Genomic DNA, 22,104 nt, shown 5'->3' with positions numbered 1-22,104 from the left:
AAAAAAAAAAGTAAAATCTTGGAAATGACAACATTTTGTTTGTAAGAAACAGAGCCTTTTTCTGAGCAGTACATTTCCCAGTCAGCCAAAGAGGCAATGCCCAAATCTGGTTCAGCTGCCAAGGCTTTTGGGCACAGTTTCTGACTGGTTTACCATTTCCTAATTCCAAAGGCTTGTAAGATTGCTATCCCATACATAGCAATCTTCTGTGAACTTTTTTTTTTTGGTGGTGATCATTTAGTCAACTATTTTTAAGACAGGTGATGTTCATGCAAAAACCATCTTTCCTCAATTTTAGGATTTGAGTAAGAATCTTGTTCTTGAACTTTGTTCTCAGATTGCAGGCAGTGACATTTTTATGGTGAGAAATGTCAAGCTGAGAAATGGAATAGATGCAGAAATAATGCTTTACTAGAACTTTTGCCTCTCATAGAGTAATTAACAAAAATCATCCTACTTAAGACATTTGGGAATGAACACAGAGATGAAGGAGAGCTGGTTCCAAAAACTTCTTGGAGAGGAGAACTAAAATTCAACTTGTGGCAAGAGCTATGGAATTGAAGTTATGGGTGTGACTGAAGGATGGTATTCAAGTTCATCATGTAGTGGTAAGAGTGGTGTAACTGGGTATTATGGCTGTTTATGTGTGCACATGCAGTGCACTTGAGCCATAAGTTTCCTGGTTGGTGCAGGATGTCCCCCAATAAGTCATCTGCATAGATGGGACAACAGATTGATTTGAAACAACAAACCTAGCTGAGCAACGGGATTGACTGAACAGCATTTTACTAACTGGTGCAAAAACTCTCTAGGTGAGAATCTCAGGCTGTCCTGGAGATCCCACAGGCAGATCCTGCTGGGCTTATGCTGATTTGTACTTTTTCACATGTTGATTAAGGACCTGGCAAAGTCATCGAGACTCTCCAGGTAGTTCCTGCCACAGAACTGACCAGGTTGCTCTTAACTAAACCATTTGTAAATAGTCCATAGAAACTGTTCCTGCAGATGCAGAAATGGTCACATAGTGAAGTCTTTTGTACACAGTTAAGACAGCTGGGTGGTATTTTGCACATTGTTTACATTAATCGATAACAATGGATCATACACATGCTGAATGTTTATGTAGAGCTGTTGGCCAACAGATCTGTAAGATTTCAGCAAAACAAGTTTCCCACTGAAGGTGGTGTTGCAAGTATCCTTGCAATAGAGACTGTGGTTGAAATACAGAAAGCAACCATCATGTTTGAGAGATCTGATTCCAAAAGATACTAACAGTTTTCTTAAGAGTCACTCTATGTCCTATATCTCTGTTTAGCAGACTCAAGAGTAGAGTTACAACTGGAATATCTGCTCCATTGTGGAAGTTGCAATCACTATCCACAAACGGAGGCAAAATAAAAAATAGGGCAAGATGGCATGGAAATAAAATGTTAAATGGATCAGACCCTACATGAATTAAAAGTATCTCTTTTTCTCTAGGTGTCCTAATTTCCCAAGAGCAGATCGCAGTGTATAGTTATAGACAAAGGAGTACAAGTAGGTATAGAGTGTGTAGACTCAACTCACAAAAATCTCATTCTGCATAGTCAGAAATGAAATTTTGTTAGTATAAGTCTTAAATGGCATGCAAGGGTGGAGATATTGAGATGTCACACTGTACAGTTACCTGATAGGCCATTATGATGGCATCACATGAACAACCAAGATGGTGTTGGTAATCATGTACACGGATTTTATTTGTGGTTGAGGTACTGAAAGGAATTACTTCCTGAAGTAACTTTAATTTACATAATCAGAAAGACAAACAGAAACTTAGTCATTTTATGTGGACAGAATTATCACTGTTCAATCAGATACAATAATTGTTCTAATTCTGAAATAAATTTGCATTACCTGGATTTGGTTTCCCAGTTTGATATTGTCTTGAATTGAAAAACCTGGAATAATAAACATTTAAACACCAGTAAAAAGTCATGTTGTGTAGGTTAACAAAACCCAGGCAGTAATACTAGCCATTAAGCTTTGTGCTGAGAAGGGATGTGCCAGATCCTCAGCTGGTATCACATGTACTCAACAGGCCTATTCTTATTTTATTGATAGAGGGTTTGTCTGAAAGTCTTCCAAAATTCATGCCACTAACCAATTTCCTTGTTCACTTTTAGAAACTGCTTAACAAATCAATGAGTTAATGATGACATTCACACATTTCCTAGAAAGCAGCTCTCTACCAAATTTGCCAAAGTCCTGATTATTCATGAATAATACCAATTAAAAGTACTTAGATTAAAGCAAGAGTGAAACAAGCCCTAAGGCAGTTTAGTGTTTTACCTAGTTAACCTACCATCAATTCAGTGTTAATTTTTCATTCAGTTCTTTTTGCACTTAGCAGCAATGTTCTTTTACTTATTCAAAAATTACGTTCCAGATAGATGTGAAGAAGACTTGATGTTTAATTTTTTAAAAAGAAATCTGATTTAATGAGTTTGAGGTATACAAGATACGATTAAAAATTTGTAGAGCAGCAATTAACTTTTAACAAGTCTATGTAAAATGCAGCATAAACAGAAAATTAACCATGCAAGTCACAGGCTGATGAAGATGTATTAGATCATTTTAACTGTTCTTTTAAAATTTACACAGAAGAAAAGCTTACTCTTGAATTATTGGTTTAAGTTGAGTGCCGAGATCTTCACAGTGAAACCATTTTTCAAAGAGGACATTCGTTGATTCTCCAACATAGTATCTGACAAAGTAAAAACATTAGACAGTCATTCTATTAACTGATCACACAGCTTCAGACTTTTCTGTGTAAGAGCTTGTTATTCTGAAGCCTAGGGTACTTTATTCTGAAGAATGGTTATTTAGGGAAGCTTTCGGTTTCCCTGATTAGATGACTGGTGGGTGGAGTGCTCAAATTTCTGTTGAGGGGCCTATAGTTTTGTTGATCAGCTACAGATAGGTCACCAAATTCCTTGAGCGAGCTTTCCAGATTTAGTCCTAGAAAGTGATTGGTGCTGTAGTCCCTTGGGACCAATAGCTCTCATTGTGGATGTAGTTACAGCAAAAATAACTGGCCCCAAATACCATTTCCAGTAATTGCTTCCACGCAGCTAGAAGATAAATGCTCGTATTTAAGAGAGTTGTCTTGCATGTTGCCCACACATGGACTGATAAGAATACAAGGTGGTTTATGGACTTGTTTGCAAAAAAAATGGATGGTTGTCAGCCGCATAAATTTGGGAAGTGTTGTTTAGCCTCACCCATGTGAAGAGGAACTTAGTGCTTCCCTTGTATTATTTTATATCTTAAGAAATAAATTAATTGTGCTGAGATCAATAGGTTAAGGTTGCTGTAATCTATGGAATGGAAAATCTAGAATTTACCCACAGATTTAAAGAAAGACTCCATTGAGTGGCCAGGGAGTGATGCTGCAGTACAGCCACTCATATTGTGACTGATTGTAAATAGATGCTGTGTGTCCTTTGTGCCCCATGATTTGAGCTGCACATCATAGGAATCACTACAGCAGGAACCATCTGAACCACTGGAGGACACACCTTACAAGAAGCAGTGCAAGTACAGCAGTGACCAGATCTGAGCTGGGTTTGGTGCCCAATAACTCCATGCAACACACCACCTCCTGTCCTGAGTGACCACCAGAACAGATGGAGCCCAAAGTCATGGACTAAATGAACTCAATGGACATTTTGCGGACATTTCTGGACATTTTACACAGGTGGTCCATAGACTAGGAGAATGGTATCAGTGTATTACATCAAAGAATGGGAAGGATGGTAGTGGGTAATGAGAATGTATTGGATAGTGTGAGACCTGAGCATGATATAAATGGTGTGGAATAAGGGGTGGAGAATGTGCTGATTTTGGCTGGCATAGAGTTTGGTTTATTTCATAGTAGCCAGTATGGGGCTGGGCTTTGGATTTGTGCTGGAAACAATGTTCAGAGTACAGGGATGTTTTTGTCAATGCTGACCAGGGCTTACACAGAGTCAAGGCTTTTTCTGCTCTTCACACCACCCCACCAGTGAGTAGGCTGGTGGTGCACAAAAAGTTGGGAGGGGACACAGCCAGGACAGCGGACCCCAACTGACCAAAGGGATATTTCATACCATATGACATCATGCTCAGTATATAAAGCTCAGAGAAGAAGGAAGGAGGGGACATTTAACGTTACAGCATTTTTCTTCGCAAGTAATAATTACATGTGACTGAGCCCTGATTTCCTGGAAGCAGTGAGTGAATCCCTTGTTTTGCTTTGCTTACATGAGCAGCTTTTGCTTTACCTATTAAACTGCCTTTATCTCAGCCCATGAGTTTTCTCATTTTTATTCTTCTGATTCTCTCCCCTATCCCATTGTGGGGATTGGGTGAGTGGCTGGATGGTGCTTAGTTGCCAGCTGAGGTTAAACCACGATAGTGTTAAAGTGACTGGAATGTGTGTTTGAAGAGGGGAAAAAAAGCTTATATAATTATACTGGTTCTCACATTTTGCAAAAACAGGGTACTTGGAAGAGACTAATTTTATTAATGTCTCTAAAATGAAAAAAAGCTGTGCTACGAGCACAAATTTTAAACACAGAGAATCTACAGAGAACAGAGATGTTACAAATGTCTCTGCTGGGAAAAGGCTTTGCAGCTAGGATGGACTTTTCACCTTACAAGGTGTTAAAGAATCCAACCACACAACCAACAGCAACCTGAGTTGTTTCTGTGCTTGTTTGCCATAGGATTAAGATTAGCTAGTTCATTTTTCTTACAGTGCAAAGCATGTAATTATTACTTAGGTTGAAACACTGGGGCAGGCTACTTATTCTTCACTTGTACAATAATAGGCATGTTGAGGCCTCTGATTTATGACTGAGGCTTGTAGGCATGGTAAATAATGGACCAGTAATGTGATATTAGAGCCTGAGTCAGCATACTTCAAAGTTCATTACAACTTCCTCTTGTACAGTCTTTGCTGCAGGTGGCTGGGAGTGAATAAAGTTTGAGAAGATTTGAGGTTCTGGTTGTAAATCCCTGTCTCTCCCAGAAGCTCACAGACAATGTAGGTTCAAAAGTATGACATGATGGTTCACTTCCAAAACTTCAGGTATCTTTTTGTTCATGTTTTTTTAATAATGCAAGTGCTCATGATTCACAGACCTGCTATGAAAGAAAAACAAGGGACAAGTGCATAGATTAAAGATGTTTTAAATGAATGGGATTTGTCTTTAGCTTGGAATCTATTTAGGTGATTTTTTTTTTAATGGTTCTTTTCTTAGTTTCTTATTCCTTTCTTTAGACTTCTTTTGTTTGAATGAAAAATTATATATTTCTAGTTCTGCATATTCACAATCCTCCTGCTGTGACATCGCCCATGCAACAAACAAAACTGTAGGCAAAAGGGCAGAAACAGTACGGATATTACTGTCATTATAGATTACACAAACAGCGGTAAACTCTCTTTGGTCAGTTGTATCCAGTTAATATCTAAACATCTTTTCTAAGCTGGCTAAGGTTACTGCTGCGACTTGCCTTCTTGGACTTCTGAATTCTGTATGACCTCAGGACAAGGCTTAGTCCTGCTCCCACTAGAATACAAAGTAAAACACCGATTTATTTGAAGATGGTCTCATAAGGCGATAAAAGCCAGGCAGAGATGTGTACAATGTAGAGGGGATAATGTTAAGGAAAGTGACATTTTTTTCCAGCTTCCCACATGCTTGCCAAGAAACCTTTTCTTTGTCTTTTTGCTTTCAGTGCTTACAAAGGAATTAATGTTCTGCTTGCCAGAACTGATTAAAAAAAAAAATCATCTTTTGATTTGTGTTGTTACTGAACTCTGAGATTTTAAAACTTAAGGTGATAGGAGTATGCTATACATAAGTAGATAACATGCATTTAATGACATTTCAACAAATTCCTTGTTTAGCTAAATCAAATGCTAAATGATACCTCTGCTTATGTGTGTGCATAGATAAATAGATGTGTGGCTGAAATTGCTATAAAAGTGCTAGGATGAATTTCATAAAGTATCAGGAAAGTAAAATACTGTATTGTATTGACATGATAAATTAGTTTATATTACATATCCTAACAAATTAGCCAACAGTTTATACTTCACCTGAGCCCATCCATTTCGGTCTTTAATCTTGCCCTCTCAATCACAAGACCCATGGTGTTTGCATATCTCTGAGGAGAATGAGGTACCCTAGCAGGTAGGAGGAACATCTATTCAAAGAAATTGGAAAGCATCAGTGTCAGGAAGTCTTTGTTCTTTGGGTTGTTCATCCTCTGCCCCCCAACCTGCAAAATCCTCTGCTCATTGCCCCACTTTTCCCTTGCTCTTTCTTGATCCTGTTTTGCTCCTTTGCAGCTGCACCCACTTTGGTACCAATAGCCCAGCAGATGCTGTTTCATGTGTTCTCAGTGAATGATGACCATTGATCAACATTGCCTTTATGGCAGTCAGGTGCTCTCTTCCTGGTTTGATCCTCATTGCATCACACAATCTAAATGAAAATCTAATGAGTTACTCATCTGGAATTTATAAATTTACTGCAATTTCTGAACAGCAGAAATGGAAATAAAAGGCAGGTATGTTGTCGACTCAAGATGTCTAAACTAATCATCCACATGTATCCCTCCAAAACAGCAAGCAACTGTGATTGCATGATGAGGAGTGTTATTCTCTCCAGAAATAATAAAAAAAATATGAGGGGCTACTTACTCACGCAAGTGACAAAGTGAATAAACAACATTTGGTTTGGAGAAGTCTATTACTGAAGTTTGAGAATAAACATTTTTTTTGGCAGCTATCTGACTATGTAGGAAGGTGGTAAGCCTGTGCTGTTCTTCACTGCTATGGATTTCTTAGCCAAGTTTGGGCAAGTCATTGCAATTTCTCTGTCTACAAAGCAGAGCTAATGACAGTGCCCCACCATGACTGGTGTCAGTCTTCCCAGTGAGGATATTGTGTGCTCCTCTTCATTAATGCTTCTGGTACATGCTGAGATCTCAGATGGATGTATTGCAGTGTGAAATGTATTACCAGATTCTCACCATCTATGGGTTTGAAAACATAGATCTGGTCATCGAAAATGTTGTAATACTATCGATGACATCAAGCTATTGGGTATAATATGGCTTCCATTTTAAAGGCTGGCCTCACTAGATGGGACAATCCTTTCAAAGACTGAGTTCAGTTCAAGCATGTAACAACAATAATGAGCGGCAGCTGTAGCACATCTGATAACTTGTAGGAACACCAAGTGTCTAGTCACACTGTCATTAAGAGCATTGAAATCCATGCTTATAGCAAGTCCACTACTACTACACTATACTACTATACTATACTACTATCTATACTAAGGGAGGTTTAGATTGGATATTAGGAAAAAATTCTTCATGAAAGGGCTGTCAAGCACTACAGCAGGCTGCCCAGGGAGGTGGTTGAGTCACCATCCCCGGAGGTGTTTAAACGACGTATAGATGAGCTTCTTAGGGACATGGTTTAGTGCCAGTATTAGGTTAATGGTTGGACTCGATGATCTTGAGGGTCTCTTCCAACCCAGATGATCCTATGATTCTATAAGGAATAACAACTGTGTGCAGCTAGATAATTTTATCCATAAATCGCTCTTTTAAAATTGTTCTCATATTGTGAAGGCTAGCTGTGAGATCTACAGAAAAAGGCTGAGCATAGCTGAATCTCTTAACTTTCTAAGTTCTAGGCAGTTTGCTTAATGGTGTGTTCAGGTGGGTAGGCAGTATGTACCTGGCAGTGTGCAAACAAACAACTGGTTCCCTGGAATTCACGTGGCAGATTCCATGCCATTAACTCCTCTCATATTCCTTACTATCTAAATGGGCATCTCAAATGCCCCCAGAGATTTTTCCTTGTTACTGAAAGCATGAAATGTTGAACAGAGTATATTGTAGTATGTTTTTAATTACAGGGGATTTGCTATACTGTATTCAAGGTTTTTTTTTTTTTTAATCCTTATGCCATCTCTACACAGCAGGGATAAATGGATTTTGAAACACTTCATATAATATTCATTTAACATACCTATGTACAAAAATAACAGAATAACAACCCTGTTTTTACCTCCCCTTCTCGGATGACAATGTCTTTTTGTTTCTCATTTTCAATTATCTTCAAACACAGATCTCCTTTAATCTGGTAAAAAAGCTGCAGGAATAGAAAAATAACATTAAGGCAACTACTCCAAAGCATTCTGTACTTCCTATTCTGTGTAATAAAGGATATATAAACAAATACATTCCATCTGTAATTGCAAATATTTACAGATTTTTTCTAACAATAAATAACTGACTTCCAACATTTGTTGCTTTTGAAAATGTAACTAAATATCTATTATTTCCCTTATTTTACATACATTGACAATCTGTCTAAGAGGTCCATAACTACTTGTAGAGCTATTGTGTGAGTCTGATGGGATTCCATTGAGCTGTGTCTACTCCTGGGTATTACTCTTTGTAGGGGAGGGACGTTGTGGTTGTTCATTTCAGTTGGGTTTTCAGTTCAGGTGTGGCAGGGTCTTCACTATTACATTCAGTCCAATTAGATGTCACTTTTCCAAATAAGTTCCAAATATGCATGCACATGTTTTTTAGTGTGGGTTTTTTTTTCATTTTTATTAATGGAGTTTCTTATATGGGAATAATTGCCCATTTGGAAGCTGTTCTGCTTTATTCCTGTGAATACTCTCAAAGCCCAGCAACAGCTGCTCCTCTTCCTACTGTGTCTGTTAAAGGATTACATTCGAAGCATATATAAGGACAGAACCGCCGAACCCATAATTCTGTCTTCAGCGACCTTTCCACAGCTCTGTTTTCAGAGCAGCTTTGCAGGGGCTCTGAGATGCTCAGGCCTGGCTTCATGTTTTGTGGCAGAACTGTGCTATGGTCTGGAAGCAGGGATCTCTTTGACCTGGAACAATGGGCACATTTCTCCTCATTTTGTATAATATAAAGCAGCAACACTTAAAAAAATTAACTTTTCTGCCACTCTCTGCCAAGCTCTTACATACTTTTCATGTTCTGTTTGCCATACCTAGAAACTAAGCAGATTAATTCATATAACTGCTAGTGCAGCTGAAACTGTTTGAAACCTTGATTAGAAGTTAGAACTATAATGAAAATAACATTAGTTATATTAATTCACGACAATTTTAGCAAAATGGAAAATAAATAGAGGAAAGAAGAAACCATCAAAGTATATAACCCCCCTGAACTCTAACCTTTTCCAACATCAGAAAAGCTTAATCAGTTCCTTGAATCAAGGTTATTTACAAAATAGTTTTGAAATACTGTTCAACACATGCACCTAAGAATTCAATAAATGCCTTTATGAACATAAGAAAGAATAAATATTCTGCAAAGGGAATGAAGCAGTAGAGAGACCTGGAGATGTGTTGGAAAGGGGCTCAAGATGAGAGCTCTTACATTAGTGAAAAGGTCATCCTGTGCCAGGGACATCAACATGGATAAATTATAACTCTTGCCTAGATAGCCACAGTGCCAGGTTGCTCATTCTCCGTGCACTCCTGTTCCCCATGTTCTTTTCCTGTCATTTTCTTTGATGTTACTGACTAACCATATAAAATGCTTTAGTAGCCCTCATTACAGAGCACACTGGGCAAGGCCAATTGCTTGTTGTACAGCATGAAGTCATTTGAGTGAGGAAACGATCCCTCCATCTCAAAAAAGACTCATTTAAGACTGTAACATCCTGATGGATTATCACACAGGCCATTGGTAATACAGCACTGGCAATGCTGAAATGGAAAGATCCTTTCTTGAAACGTTGAGCGTTGGAGTGTTATCTTCCCTATAGCTACTGAGGGAGCTATTACTGACCATATGCACAGAACATGTAGGTGATGGAAAGGATAACAGACGTAGAGTTTTATTCTGCTTGTGACCATGAATCACATGGCTAAGGAAACTTTCTGGTAAAGAAAGACTGGAGAGGGGAAAGGGGCCATCCAGTTCAGTAGTTCAGCATCACAGTCATAAGGAAAGATTCTGAACGCTACATTTTGAATTAAAATAATTGCTTTGCAATGGGAAAGGAGGAAGGAGGAATGAGGTGGGCTACACATTGTCAATAAAAATGTTTTTCTGACTGAATTTAAATATTACCTTTCACTGTAAATTATTGTCTATTCTTCAAATTTTTTTAAAAAATGTCTGAGTGCTTCAGTCATCCATAAATCATCTGATGTAATTGTGATTAATACAAGTGGCAGTAATTACTGAATCTACTGCTGTGCTTATATTGTACTCTGAACTTTTATCAAGAAAACTGTCAACTGTTTAATATCTCAGTGATTTACAGTCCTTGCCCATTTCACAGGACAGTTTGGCAATATCGTGTTGTACTGTCTTTTTGCCAGAATGTTATTTTTTCTAAATGCTGATTGAGCTTTGCCTTCTGGGCAGATCTAACCTTTTCCTAAGTATCTCCTGGAAAAATAAAGGCTTGAGTAAGGAAGTACTGGGGGGTGTGTGTGTGTATGCATGCACATGTGTATCTATATGTATGTATGTACACAAATATGTATGCAAATATAGATAGAAAGTCAGTAGAGTTAATGCTACCTCAAAATATAAGATTTCCCCATTGATTTGTTTTTACTGGGATAACCTGGTATCCATTCTCTACAGTAGTACTGAAAACTGAAGAAATATGTAACATTTTCACTCTTAGCATCTTATTAATGGCAGGTCTCTTCTTACATGTAATATATATGGTAGCCTTGCAGAAAAGCCTAGATTTGTACATTGCTACTGCATAACGGGTCAAAATTGGGCACAGATTTGTCTTTCTGGTTGAAGAATGTGGCTCAAGGAAGAAACAAAGTTTGTTCCTCAGTCTTTTTATCTCTTTCGTTGCTAAATGTGCTTATTTGAATTTTTAAATTATTTTTATACCAGCTTCTTTTTTTCCTTTCATTTTTCTAGACTTTTGCCTTTCACTTAGCTTTCCTGCTTACTATGTGGCATCTTCTCATTAAGATTACACTAAAAACAATTCCTCTTATTAATTCTCACATTACCTCTAGAAATTACGAGCCACCTAGAAGTCATTCTTTACCCTAAGCATAACATTTTTTCATAACATTGCTCAGTATGATCATTAAAACTGCAGTTAGGCTTATGAAAGCTAAGCTGAAAGCCCCTTGAGAGTTTGGGTTTTGACTCATTTAATTTTTCGTAAATTCTCTTTTTCTGTAGGAGAACTACATCCTTGTTCCTTAGTCTGCTTCATGCTTCTTGATCATGCATAAAATCTGATAGTATTGTGTTAAGCCGCAGTGAAAGGCAACATGACCAGTGATGAATCATTGTCAAGTCTGTACAGGGGTATTTCACTCAATTATGCAAACTCATAAAATAAATTATGCAGGCACTTGTGGAGATGCAGAGATGTGGGAGTTCACTGTTCCCTTCAATGGAAGCATCACTGAAGCTGCTTGTCTTGGTAGGAATTCATTTGAACAGAGCAGTAGAAAGTATGGGTATTACTTTAAAAAGAGCACTATCATCCTCACCATATTAACGTGGTGACAACTGTATTGCTCCTTCATCCAGGTGCCTGTATCCTATTAAAGAACGACGTATGTAGTAGGGGAAGAACACAGTATTTCTAGTTGGTTGGCATAGGCCAATTATAAAATAAGTCTATTTTATGTACAGCAATGTATGTAATTTAATTCAGATCCACTTTTGATATCAAATTCTGCCTAGATGTAGGAGCCCAGAAATCTGTGATGGCTTTTGTGGCTGAGAGCTTATTCACAGACCTCTAAAGAGACCTGCAATTTGCAGTGTACTTTGAGTACTGACTGCTTCTGAAAGTGGAATTTGGGATTGCTCAGCCACTTCTGGGATTGGGCTCTGATGTGGTATATCCTGGCTTGTATGGCTAGTCAGATTGCTAAGTCCTAAATTTGCAGAGCAAATCCAATTTTAATGTAGGAGTAGAGCCTGGGTTTTCTCCAGACTTCAGTGGTGATTGATCTATTTGAGCACAGAAGAACAACTTTTCCCCTCTCTCCTCACAAGGAGTTTCAGCCATTAGAAGTCTAGAAGGCAAACAAATGAGGAAGAAAGAGAAAACTATGTTGTGGGATTTCCCCCCCCCGCCCCCCGCTTATTTACATGTCATCTCTGAAACCTAAATACTAGCCAAGACTCATCCCAACAATCTTATGCAATGAACTTATGTCTGAAGACACAATCTCTATCTGATGCAAAAGGATCATCACTCTCATTAGTTTGTAATAGCTTTGTTTCTTATTAAAATATTCAAAGAGTTTTCATCAGATAAACATGTGGGGTTTTTAATGTAAATAAGCAAAAATGTTCCTCTTGCTTTGCTGCAACTCATGGTCGCAGTTTTATCTGGGAGATAAGCACTGCAATACCACCTATTGGAATGTTCACCTGGCCCCTCTTCCCCCTCCTCCTTAGGCATCCAATATCCCCACTCAGTGCAGCGGGAGAATGGAGCTGCTGGGGAAAAGCTGCTGACTAGAGAGCAGCATATGCTAGAAGAAGGTGTCAGGCTTCATTTAAGCAGGTAATTTGTCAGAAACTGGAGCCAAGCCTTATTTGTGACGGTGAGGGTGACAGAGCCTGGAACAGGCTGCCCAGGGAGGTTGTGGAGTCTCCTTCTCTGGAGACATTCAAAACCCGCCTGGACGCCTTCCTGTGTAACCTCATCTGGGTGTTCCTGCTCCGGCGGGGGGATTGGACTGGATGATCTTTCGAGGTCCCTTCCAACCCCTAACATTCTGTGATTCTGTGATGTCAGGGAGGGGAAAAGAGAAATCAAAACTCAGGTTAGAAAACTCAGATGAGCTGTGGCAGGAGGGACTCAAATCTGTACTATGTCTCAGAGCAAGACATCACTGTATCTCAATCAGAAGGTGTAAATATGCTAGAAGAAGTGAAGAGATTGGCGAAGATTATCACAGTAGAGGGAATTTCTGTTCTGAGAGTCCTCTTTAGGACTGCAGCGTAACGGCTCTGATCTGTGAGGCTGCATCAGTACTTAGGTGGCTGCACCCACAGGAAACAACAGAGACGCTGAGTGCAGAAACTCAGGGTAAAATACACACAGCACAATGAGATGCAGGGCTTTTAAACCCAAGCAGAATATTGTGCCAATGCAAATGTGTTGCAGGTGGTAGATGAAGGGCTGATTTTAATTTATCTGCATGGAACTGCACTGTTTTATGTAGACTGAACATCAGAATATAAATTGTTAAGAAATCAAAGTCAGCTAGTTGAAATATATTGTGTTTGAGTGGTGGGCTGAAGTAGGTAACACTTATTTCTTTGGAAATTTTATGATGAACCTACAAGATAAAATTAGAAGTTGGTTTTTTTTCTCCCTCAGGATATGCAAATAAGCAAAACTGCAGTAAATACACCATGAAGTCTGTGAGCCATGTGAGCACCAAAACTCTTCTTGTCACAAATGCTACTGTATGATGAAAGCTTCAAGAGACAAAAGATATGTGGAGGACTGTTCCCTGGTAGCTGGAATGCACCTGCTACCCCATAGCATCATGTCAGAGCCATCACAGAGGCTCTCGATGTTCTCATCCACCTGACTACACATGAATTGTAGACATTAGTCCGTGTAATCCAAAGTTCTCTTGACAAGTGAGGTACATTGGAATAGTGATTCATATGAAAACCTCACAAAACTAGCTATATAGCACAAACCACTTTCTTTTTAGTGCATATTAAGAAAGTTTTGTCTGTATAGCTATATAAGGCGCATTCTCACAGTAGGTTTTTCGACAACAGAAAATGCATTTCCCAAAGCAATTCAGTTTCATTTTGAGAGTGAGACTGATTTAGAGGCAGGGAACATCCAAGTAGATGTTTGTTTGACTTCATTTCTGTTCTGATGGAGAAGGGAGCAAGGAAGAAAATATTATAACTAGGAAAAAGAATGAATATGATGTAGCGATAAAGTCAAGCCAAAGAATGTGAATGGTTTCTCTCTTGTAAGGTGCAGCTTGATTTGTCTCCTCGTAAAACCTGTCTAATGGAAAACAATTCTCAGGCATGAGGCAGTACTTCCATGCAGAAGAATGGAAAATAAATAGCACACAGAAAATTAAGAAGGATGTGAAGTAGTGCAGAGAAACCTAAGAAGGAAGAAAATGTTGAATTACATGTTTAGGAAACTCCTGCTTGTTGAGAGGAGGAAAAAAATTGTGCTAGACCAGCTGTCGTTTTAGCCTAAATGACTGTTTAGGAGACAATCCTAAAAGGCTTTGAAGAGAGTCCAAATCAAGCCTCTCTCTGTTTTTTCTCATAATTAGCCAGTCAGAACTGATCTTCCCGGTAAACCTGCACATTAACGAGATGCTGTTCTCACCAGCCAGGAACAGCAGGAGGGTGCTCCTGTGCCCTCATCTCTGCATGTGAACCCCTCGCTGCTGGGAACTGCAGCCCAACAAGTGCAAGTTATGCCACAGGGCACACTGACCTCTGTGGTAACCAGCGTAAAATAGTGAGTGAACAGATAGAAACAATCCTAAATTTAACTTTCTTTTCTAAACCAGCATGTCTTTACTATCAGAATAATATTAGTAGGATATCATCAGCTAAATTTGTGTAAATAATTTCTGGGGTTTTGCAATAGTGGTTTCTCCTGTTAACAGTACGCCTATATAGTTTGTGTTCCAAATTATCACTCAGAACTATAAATGACCTTTTGCCTGCCAAAATAATGAGCTGAACATGGTTTTGAAGTTGTATTATTTATTTATTTATTCATTCATTCATTCATTCATTTATTTATTTATTTATAAATCCCAAATCTAATTTAGGAATATGCCCTTTTACTAGGATACTCTCTGCCTCACAATTCTCCTCTAGTGAAAACATGGGTCTAAATTAGATCACAGGAAAGTGCAATCGTGTTTGGTAAAAGCTATGGTAAAATGCAACTTATGACTATATTGTACCTCCCTAAAAGTGGACAAAATTGGCCCATATTTTAAACTGATATGTAGGTGATAACACTTCTGATGTGCATATTGTCAGTTTTCCTATCTGATAGGAATTTTATGTTTCTGTGTTGCTGACTAATTGTGGGAAATTTTCTATGTAAATGGGGATGTATTGATACCTACAAAATATTATATCCAGTTGAATTATCAATAATTTACTATACTGTTGTGTATTGATACAGATTATGCCTTCATAGATACGGCTAAATTTTATACTGTTGGAAAGTCATGTAATGGGTTTAGGCTTATTAAAAGTACGTCATAATCTTTTCGAACGTGCATATCTTGCAAAGAAAAAAATTGGAAGTAAATTATATTAGTCTGACTTTCAGTTTAAGGGAAGAGAGGAGGAGATAAATTTCAAAAATTAAACAGGACAGGATGGATCAGGGACCAGTGGGTCAGAGATGCAGGCAGAGAGAAGACCATAAAGAAAAACAACCAACCAACAAGGAGAAAAACAACAACAACAATAACAAAAATACAAGAATGACAACAACGAACCAATATATTTAGTATTGTAGTACAGGCTATTGTACCAGTTAAGCTGCAGCTAGTTTTTGGTGTCCTCCGCTCTTATTTTAGAGCTCTAATGAATTCTTCAGAGCAAGAAAACAAATTGATTGGATACAACCAAAAAGGTTAAGTTACAGAAAAAAATTTTTGGAATCATTAACTTCCACAGGTACCTTCACCCACCTTCATTTTATGCTTTGCCAAGCCTTAATGTTGTTGACCTTGATAACAAAACTCACTCACTCTTTGTTAATCTAACATAAAATACTTAAGAATATGCCATAAGAGCGGTGTCTAGATGAGATGTCCTCCTTAGGGCTTTCTGAGCAGTCACACTACAGACGCGATTGCTCCTTTCCCAGGGATGTAACAATACTGACAAAGCCACGTTTTGTTTTCCTCAGCTAAGTACCTCTGGAATGTCCTTGTAAATATACGAATATGTATATGTAAATATATTCTGTTTAGCAATGATCACTTCACACATGGCTTGCCTCACTCCTGTCAGGCATTGGAACAGGCTGCCCAGGGCAGCGGTGGAGTCACCATCCCTGGAGGGGTTTAAAAGGTGTTCAGACGAGGTTCTTAGGGACATGGTTTAGTGCTAGAGTTAGGTGATGGTTGGACTCGATGATCCTGAGGGTCTCTGTCACCCAAAATGATTCTATGATTCCCAGCCCAAGCAACCTGCTGGCACGGTCCTGGGTGTTGCCAGAGCTCCCCCTGTGCAGCCGATGAGAAGGGACATCGTGAAGTGTGTTGGGTACGTGGTGGGTGATCGGCTGTGAGAGTCGGTCCGAAGAACAGTTTCTGCCTGAACATCGTCATCAGGGACTTGGAGAACAGAATGGACTGAGAGAAAGAACTGGACAATGATTTGGAGAGAGGCCTGAAGCAAGGAATTGTGTCGTGCAGGTCTCTCCAACCTGGGGGCTACAGGTGCAGTATGGACTCTACCTGCTGCCTGAGCCAGACTTGCCCCCACCACCTGAGAGGAATTGCGTTACAAAGGCCTCTCCGACCCGGTGACAATAATTGCTGTCCAGAAGATAGATTTTCATCTGTTGCTTGAGCCAGACTTGCCCCCCACCTCCTCCCTGTAACAAAGGCCAATGGGCAAATTAATAAAGCAACATTGCTTGATTGAATTATAACCCCTTGGCATTTTGGTTGCCTTAATTTTGCGCCTCGAGATCAAGGTAAACAAACCATCACGAGTCCATCACCGAATGGACTGTGACACCGGCGGTGCCTGTGCCCATGGCCACGGGTGGGCTGCGAGACCGTGGCGGCCATGCAAAGCAGGCAGCAGCCAGACTCCTGCGGTAAGGTGCATCCGCTCTTTCAGAGCCCTACGGTTATCATGACTACAAACACCTGCACAGCACAATTAGAACAGAAAAAATAATGAAGGCTGTTGTGAAATGGTTGGGATGGCTTTTGAGAAATGATTCAATGATAAGTAAACACAAATTATTGTTTCTTTTTAGACAGATTTATTGAACTTGACTCACTTCTGCCTTGAGCTGTGTAGACGCTTAGGCCTGGGTTTCCCAAAGGTACTTAAAATTCAGTGGCAAAATTTTATTGGAATTACATGAAATCAAATTACTCTGCTGAAAAGCAGGGGAAATTGTCTCCCATTCCGCAGTCCTTACTGCCAGGCCTCTACTGTCCCCTTTCCCTTAGGGTTCCTTCAGAGCCAGTTGTGGTACCTCTGCCCTCATACAAGCAGGGGAGTCCTCAGGCCGAGAGGACAATCCCATGAAAAAGGCAATAAACAAAGCAGATGTAAATTGTTATAATTCTGATAGATTTTTACTCTTTCTTCTTATGTTCTGCATTTGGCACGACAGCTACTCACAACTCAAAGCAGTGGGATGGCTTGCTTTTGATTCAGAAGATGCAAAAAGATGGGTACTGATTTGAACAATATTTAGAGACTCTATTCTTTAACCTTCCAAACCTGAATGAAAGCTGAAAATGCTAGTATTTTTCCACAAAGTCCAGAAAAACATAATTTCAAGCCAATCAAAAATATGTAATTTTTATTTTTGAGTCTCAAAAATATTTTGAATTCTAGATTCATCTTCTGCGACAAAATAGCACTTCAAAAATACTGTTACCTTTCCAAAGTTTTGTTACAAAATGTTGAAATGAGACATTTTGATGTGTCAGAACACTTTCTCTAGCTTCCTGTTGGAAATGAATTACAGCAAAATAGATGTGATCTCACGTGTTTGTTTCAAAGGAAATGCACAGATGGTGTATGGTTCTGGTGAATGATTCTGTTTAAGTCTTTGAATAGATCTAATAAATACAACATCACTGAGCCTGGCATTGCTAATCTGTAGCTTCAAAACTAGTTGCACTTTAATAATTATAGATCAATTAAACCAGCAAGATATAGCCAGCCTATAGGTTACCTCTTCTCCTTCTTCAATATGATAATCCTTCCTTTCATTTGGCCCTCCAACAAACATCACATTTAATTGATGGCGATGCCTAGAAAAGAAAGTGACATTTTAAAGCTACCTCCACTCATGATGTTCTTCATTTCATGTAAGTTTTGTTTGTTTGTTTGAATTCTTTGAGGACAGTGAGTCAATGAAACAATGCTGAGTGACAAGCAGCAACCAAAACAAGAACTCAAAAGACCTTGGATACATCTCTCTGCTCTGCCACTGTCCTTCTGGGTGACCTGAGGCCTCCAGCTGCAAAAAGGGGACAATGATAGTTACCAACTGTGGAGAAAGCTTTGAACTGCAAAGATAAAGAATGCTACCTAAGAGACGGGAATGACAGGAAAATGTCTTTTCAACCTGAGCTGATCAGATCAGGATTCTGTAAAGGTAAAACACTTTTAAACATTAATAAAGGTAAAAACATACTTTCCCCCCGCTTCCCCCCCCCGCCTTGATAGAATTACCAGAGATACTACTGGTAGGAATTATCAACTAATTTCTCTCCTATTTATACAACGGTTTTGTTGTGGTTGTGGCTAATTCAGAAAAGGAGCTTCAGGTGCCTTATCTTAACTCTGCCCCCTCCAAGTGCCCCAGCGAGCACTTCTCTCAGCTGTCACAAAGAATAGATGTCCCCCCAATTATCTACCAGTCCACTTAGACTAATGAATAGGTAAGGTAGCAAGTGTTCATTTGCTAAAAAAACCCCTATAAATCAGGCCTGTTAGCTGTGATTCAAAATTTGTCCTTGAGCTCTTTCTGAGGTGTTAACTGGGGGGTGTTGATCTCTGCTCTTCAGGGAGGAGATTCTGGGCAATCCTTGGGCTAACAGGAGATCCTGGTAACACAGAACCAGCAGAGCAATGATGTGCCTCTGTGTCAGCACCTCGTAAGCTTTGACTGAAACAATCTATTCTGAATGGCTGAACATATCTATTTGATCTGCTACCCTTATAGTTTTTACTTGGAAGAGTATTTAAATGATAATGAACAACACCACAGGGACTAGTAAAGCAGAAATAACAAGTAACAGTGACAAATTAGTTGGTCAAATAAAAGTCTAAAGAATGAAATTAGATGACAATTCTTCAATTGGCTATTTTCACCATAGGAAGCTGCATACATTATAGCACTTGGCTTCATGCCCGTATCCTAAAATAAGGAACTGAAATCAGAACTGGTTGTAACATGCAGATTTAATATTTGTTTTCAAGAACACACTGTAATACTTCTGCATTAATGAACACTTCTACTAAAGAAGGGCAGGAAGACTAAAACAGTAACAACACACCTAATAATTCATGAAATAAATGAAAATCAACCCTAGAGAATAAAATAAGAGACAATCTATGGGTATCTAGTAGCCTACTGTTAAAATTAGTTAATTTTTAATAGAAACACATACAGTTTCCTTAATAGTTCAATACCTAAAAGTGAAAATATTGCCCTAAAAATCAGTGTTGCTTAACTTTTTGTTTGGCAAGCCTACCATTAATTCTGTTACCCTATGGTTTTAGCTGGGTTTTACATAATAAACAGGCAACTATGGGTTAAACATTCCTATGATTAAGAATTAGATAATGACACCATCAAAAAACTCCAGCTATGAAATAGAAGCAGGAACTCAAATAGGTTTGTTTGTCCATATTGTTAAATAAAGTTGTCTGGTTAATATAGTTGCGTTAAGTTAAGGAGAAAAATCACAAAGCACCTTCAGGTAAGACTGACAAAATGCAGTTAAAGTATCGTAAAGGTTTCAGGGGTATGAAAAATTTCTTGCTTGCACTATTTTTAGAATACAGTGCTAATCAATGACCTATTAAGTTTTATATACTCTTATATTTCTCCTCTTAATTGCATCAAGAAAATGGTACCAGCAGGCAACCTTTTAAAACGTTTCCAGACCATCAGATTGTCCATGACCACAGTTAGGTGTCCTTATGGTAAGTATCACAGTCTGAACTGAAAAAAAACCTTTAAAAGTGTCATGGCTACCTTGTAAAAATCAGCTATGTCAAGGGTTCTAATTTTGCACTACGCGCCCATTGTTGAGGTTAAAAAGCATTTAAACTTGCAAGATAGTGTCATTAAAATACATCTAATTAAATGGCGGCTCTTGCACTGTATCCTTTTCTTGACTCTGGTAAAACTCTAAACAGAAGGTGATTCCGGAACTGAAGTTTTCTTTTGAAATTCCAAATAGGTACTTAAAACTTTTGATCCTCTCAAGTGTAGGGAATGCACCTGAATAAAAGCTTGAAAGCCGTAACAAATTTAGACACAAAAAGTCCTACCGATTTGCTGTAAGACCTAGATTCTAACCATTATTTCTATCTTGAAACATATGACCATAAGTTACTTAAATATTTTGAGGTGGTTGCCTTCCAGTCAGGTAGAAGGCAGTGAGCAGATTGCCTTATCTCCACCTAGCACATACAGGATCAAGCCTTTGAAAAAATGTTGGAAACCTATTAGTCAGTTCTCAGAAAATCGCTTAAAACCTTTTTGGTAAATCCTGATAACATTTAGGTAGTACAAGGAACAGGTGGTGAGGGGCTCAGAATCCATCTAGTAGATGGTTTTCCTCTCATTCATAGGCTGAAGCTACATTGGAAAAATTGATTTTTTTTTTAATCTATGCAATTTTCATCATAAAAAAAATGTTACTTGTTTCACTGTCGCTTCTTGCAATGTTTATGAGGAAGAACTCTGATAGATGTCGTGTTCCAGAGTTACTTCAAGATTACACAGAATTGCTGGTAGGTGGTACAGAACAGCGCAGTAATAACAAAAAGGTTGATCTTACTAATGAGGAAAGAAAAGTATGAATATTCCATATATGTAAAGTACTAAAATTTTACCACCATCATTAGTAAGCTTTAGAAATGGATGAGCTTTACAAAACGCTTCCTAAATCCATTTTGGAAATGAAAGAAATGAAAACGCTCCTAAGGAGAAGACACTTTCCTCGTTCTCTCCCGCTGTGAAACTATTGTAGTGATTCAAGTTCCATAACTTCTCAGTTAAACACACATCTGTAGTTTCAACACAGACACCTCAGGAAGGATGTTGTAGCCTTTGTCTTGTAGCCATTACTTTGAAAATTATCCCTTGAAACTGCAAATGGAAATTAATATCATTGCTACTGTACTGCCCATTCAGCTTTTGATTAGTGGTAGCAACTCAGGGTAGGGCAAGAGGCAAATTCTTTGATGCTTTTTTAATGATTAGAATTGTAAAGCAAGATTTTTTTAAAAATTAAAAGCAGGAAAAATGCTTTTTATTTTCTTTATAAAACCTGGGTTTATATCGCTCTTTAGAGAGAATCTTTTCTCATGAAAGCCTTTTGTATCTAGATTTTTGGACAAAATATGTTGTCCCCAACTTCACTGACAAAAGTAATCCTTGCTAACGTTGTGACTAGAAGGTGCCACACATGGGACTATTTAGACTGGAATTTGCTCACAAGCTTTGACACTGAGAATATGCATGCTGTACAACTGCATAACGCTCACACTTTTTTCTTGTATGAGCTGTCTCACTCAGAATTCGGGTCACGGCTTCGAGCTGCCAGTCAGTGCTCTGAAATGCTGCCTCTTCAGCCTCCCCACCCCACTTTGGCAGCTCTGGAAATGCCCTGGAAACCTTCTTCTCCAGTACTCCCGCCCTTCCTTTCTCCCTATCTTCAGTGATATTTCCCACTGGTTTTGATTGCTCCTGCGGATTTGGCTCTTCTGCAATCTTGGAATGACTCTCAGCAGATCTAACAGCTGCTTCAGGTTGTAATTTGGTAGCGCTAATCTGTTAACCAAATCTTATAATTTGCGGATGTGATGCCATCTCCTCTGATTTCTATGAGTTTATTGTCACAGGGTCTGACACAAATTCCCTTAACTCAGTCTAACTGCCTACAAGAGACTTTGAGTTGAGGCAAATGTTTTGTATTCAAGCTGATCTTTACGGCTTCTGCTGAGTTACTGCAAAACAGATTTCAGTCATTTTCTGTTCTTTGAAACCACACTCTGCAGTCTGAGATGAACTACAGTTCCTTACTC

General features: G+C 38.7%; 1 protein-coding gene across 1 annotated transcript in view; it reads right to left on the bottom strand.

The window, feature by feature from the left end:
• The window catches only part of HAAO (3-hydroxyanthranilate 3,4-dioxygenase), a 34,905-nt gene that overhangs the window by 12,621 nt on the left and 180 nt on the right, over positions 1-22,104 (bottom strand). Inside the window, exons 2-6 of the mRNA XM_065632204.1 lie at positions 18,011-18,089; positions 8,111-8,194; positions 6,125-6,231; positions 2,654-2,743; positions 1,894-1,937 (exon numbers count right to left, since the gene is read on the bottom strand). Coding sequence (XP_065488276.1) covers positions 1,894-1,937; positions 2,654-2,743; positions 6,125-6,231; positions 8,111-8,194; positions 18,011-18,089 — 404 coding nt within the window. The remainder of the gene's footprint in view (positions 1-1,893; positions 1,938-2,653; positions 2,744-6,124; positions 6,232-8,110; positions 8,195-18,010; positions 18,090-22,104) is intronic.

Source organism: Caloenas nicobarica, chromosome 3 (assembly GCF_036013445.1).
Source record: "Caloenas nicobarica isolate bCalNic1 chromosome 3, bCalNic1.hap1, whole genome shotgun sequence".
NCBI lineage: Eukaryota > Metazoa > Chordata > Aves > Columbiformes > Columbidae > Caloenas > Caloenas nicobarica.
This window is presented reverse-complemented; position numbering and strand designations above follow the sequence as displayed.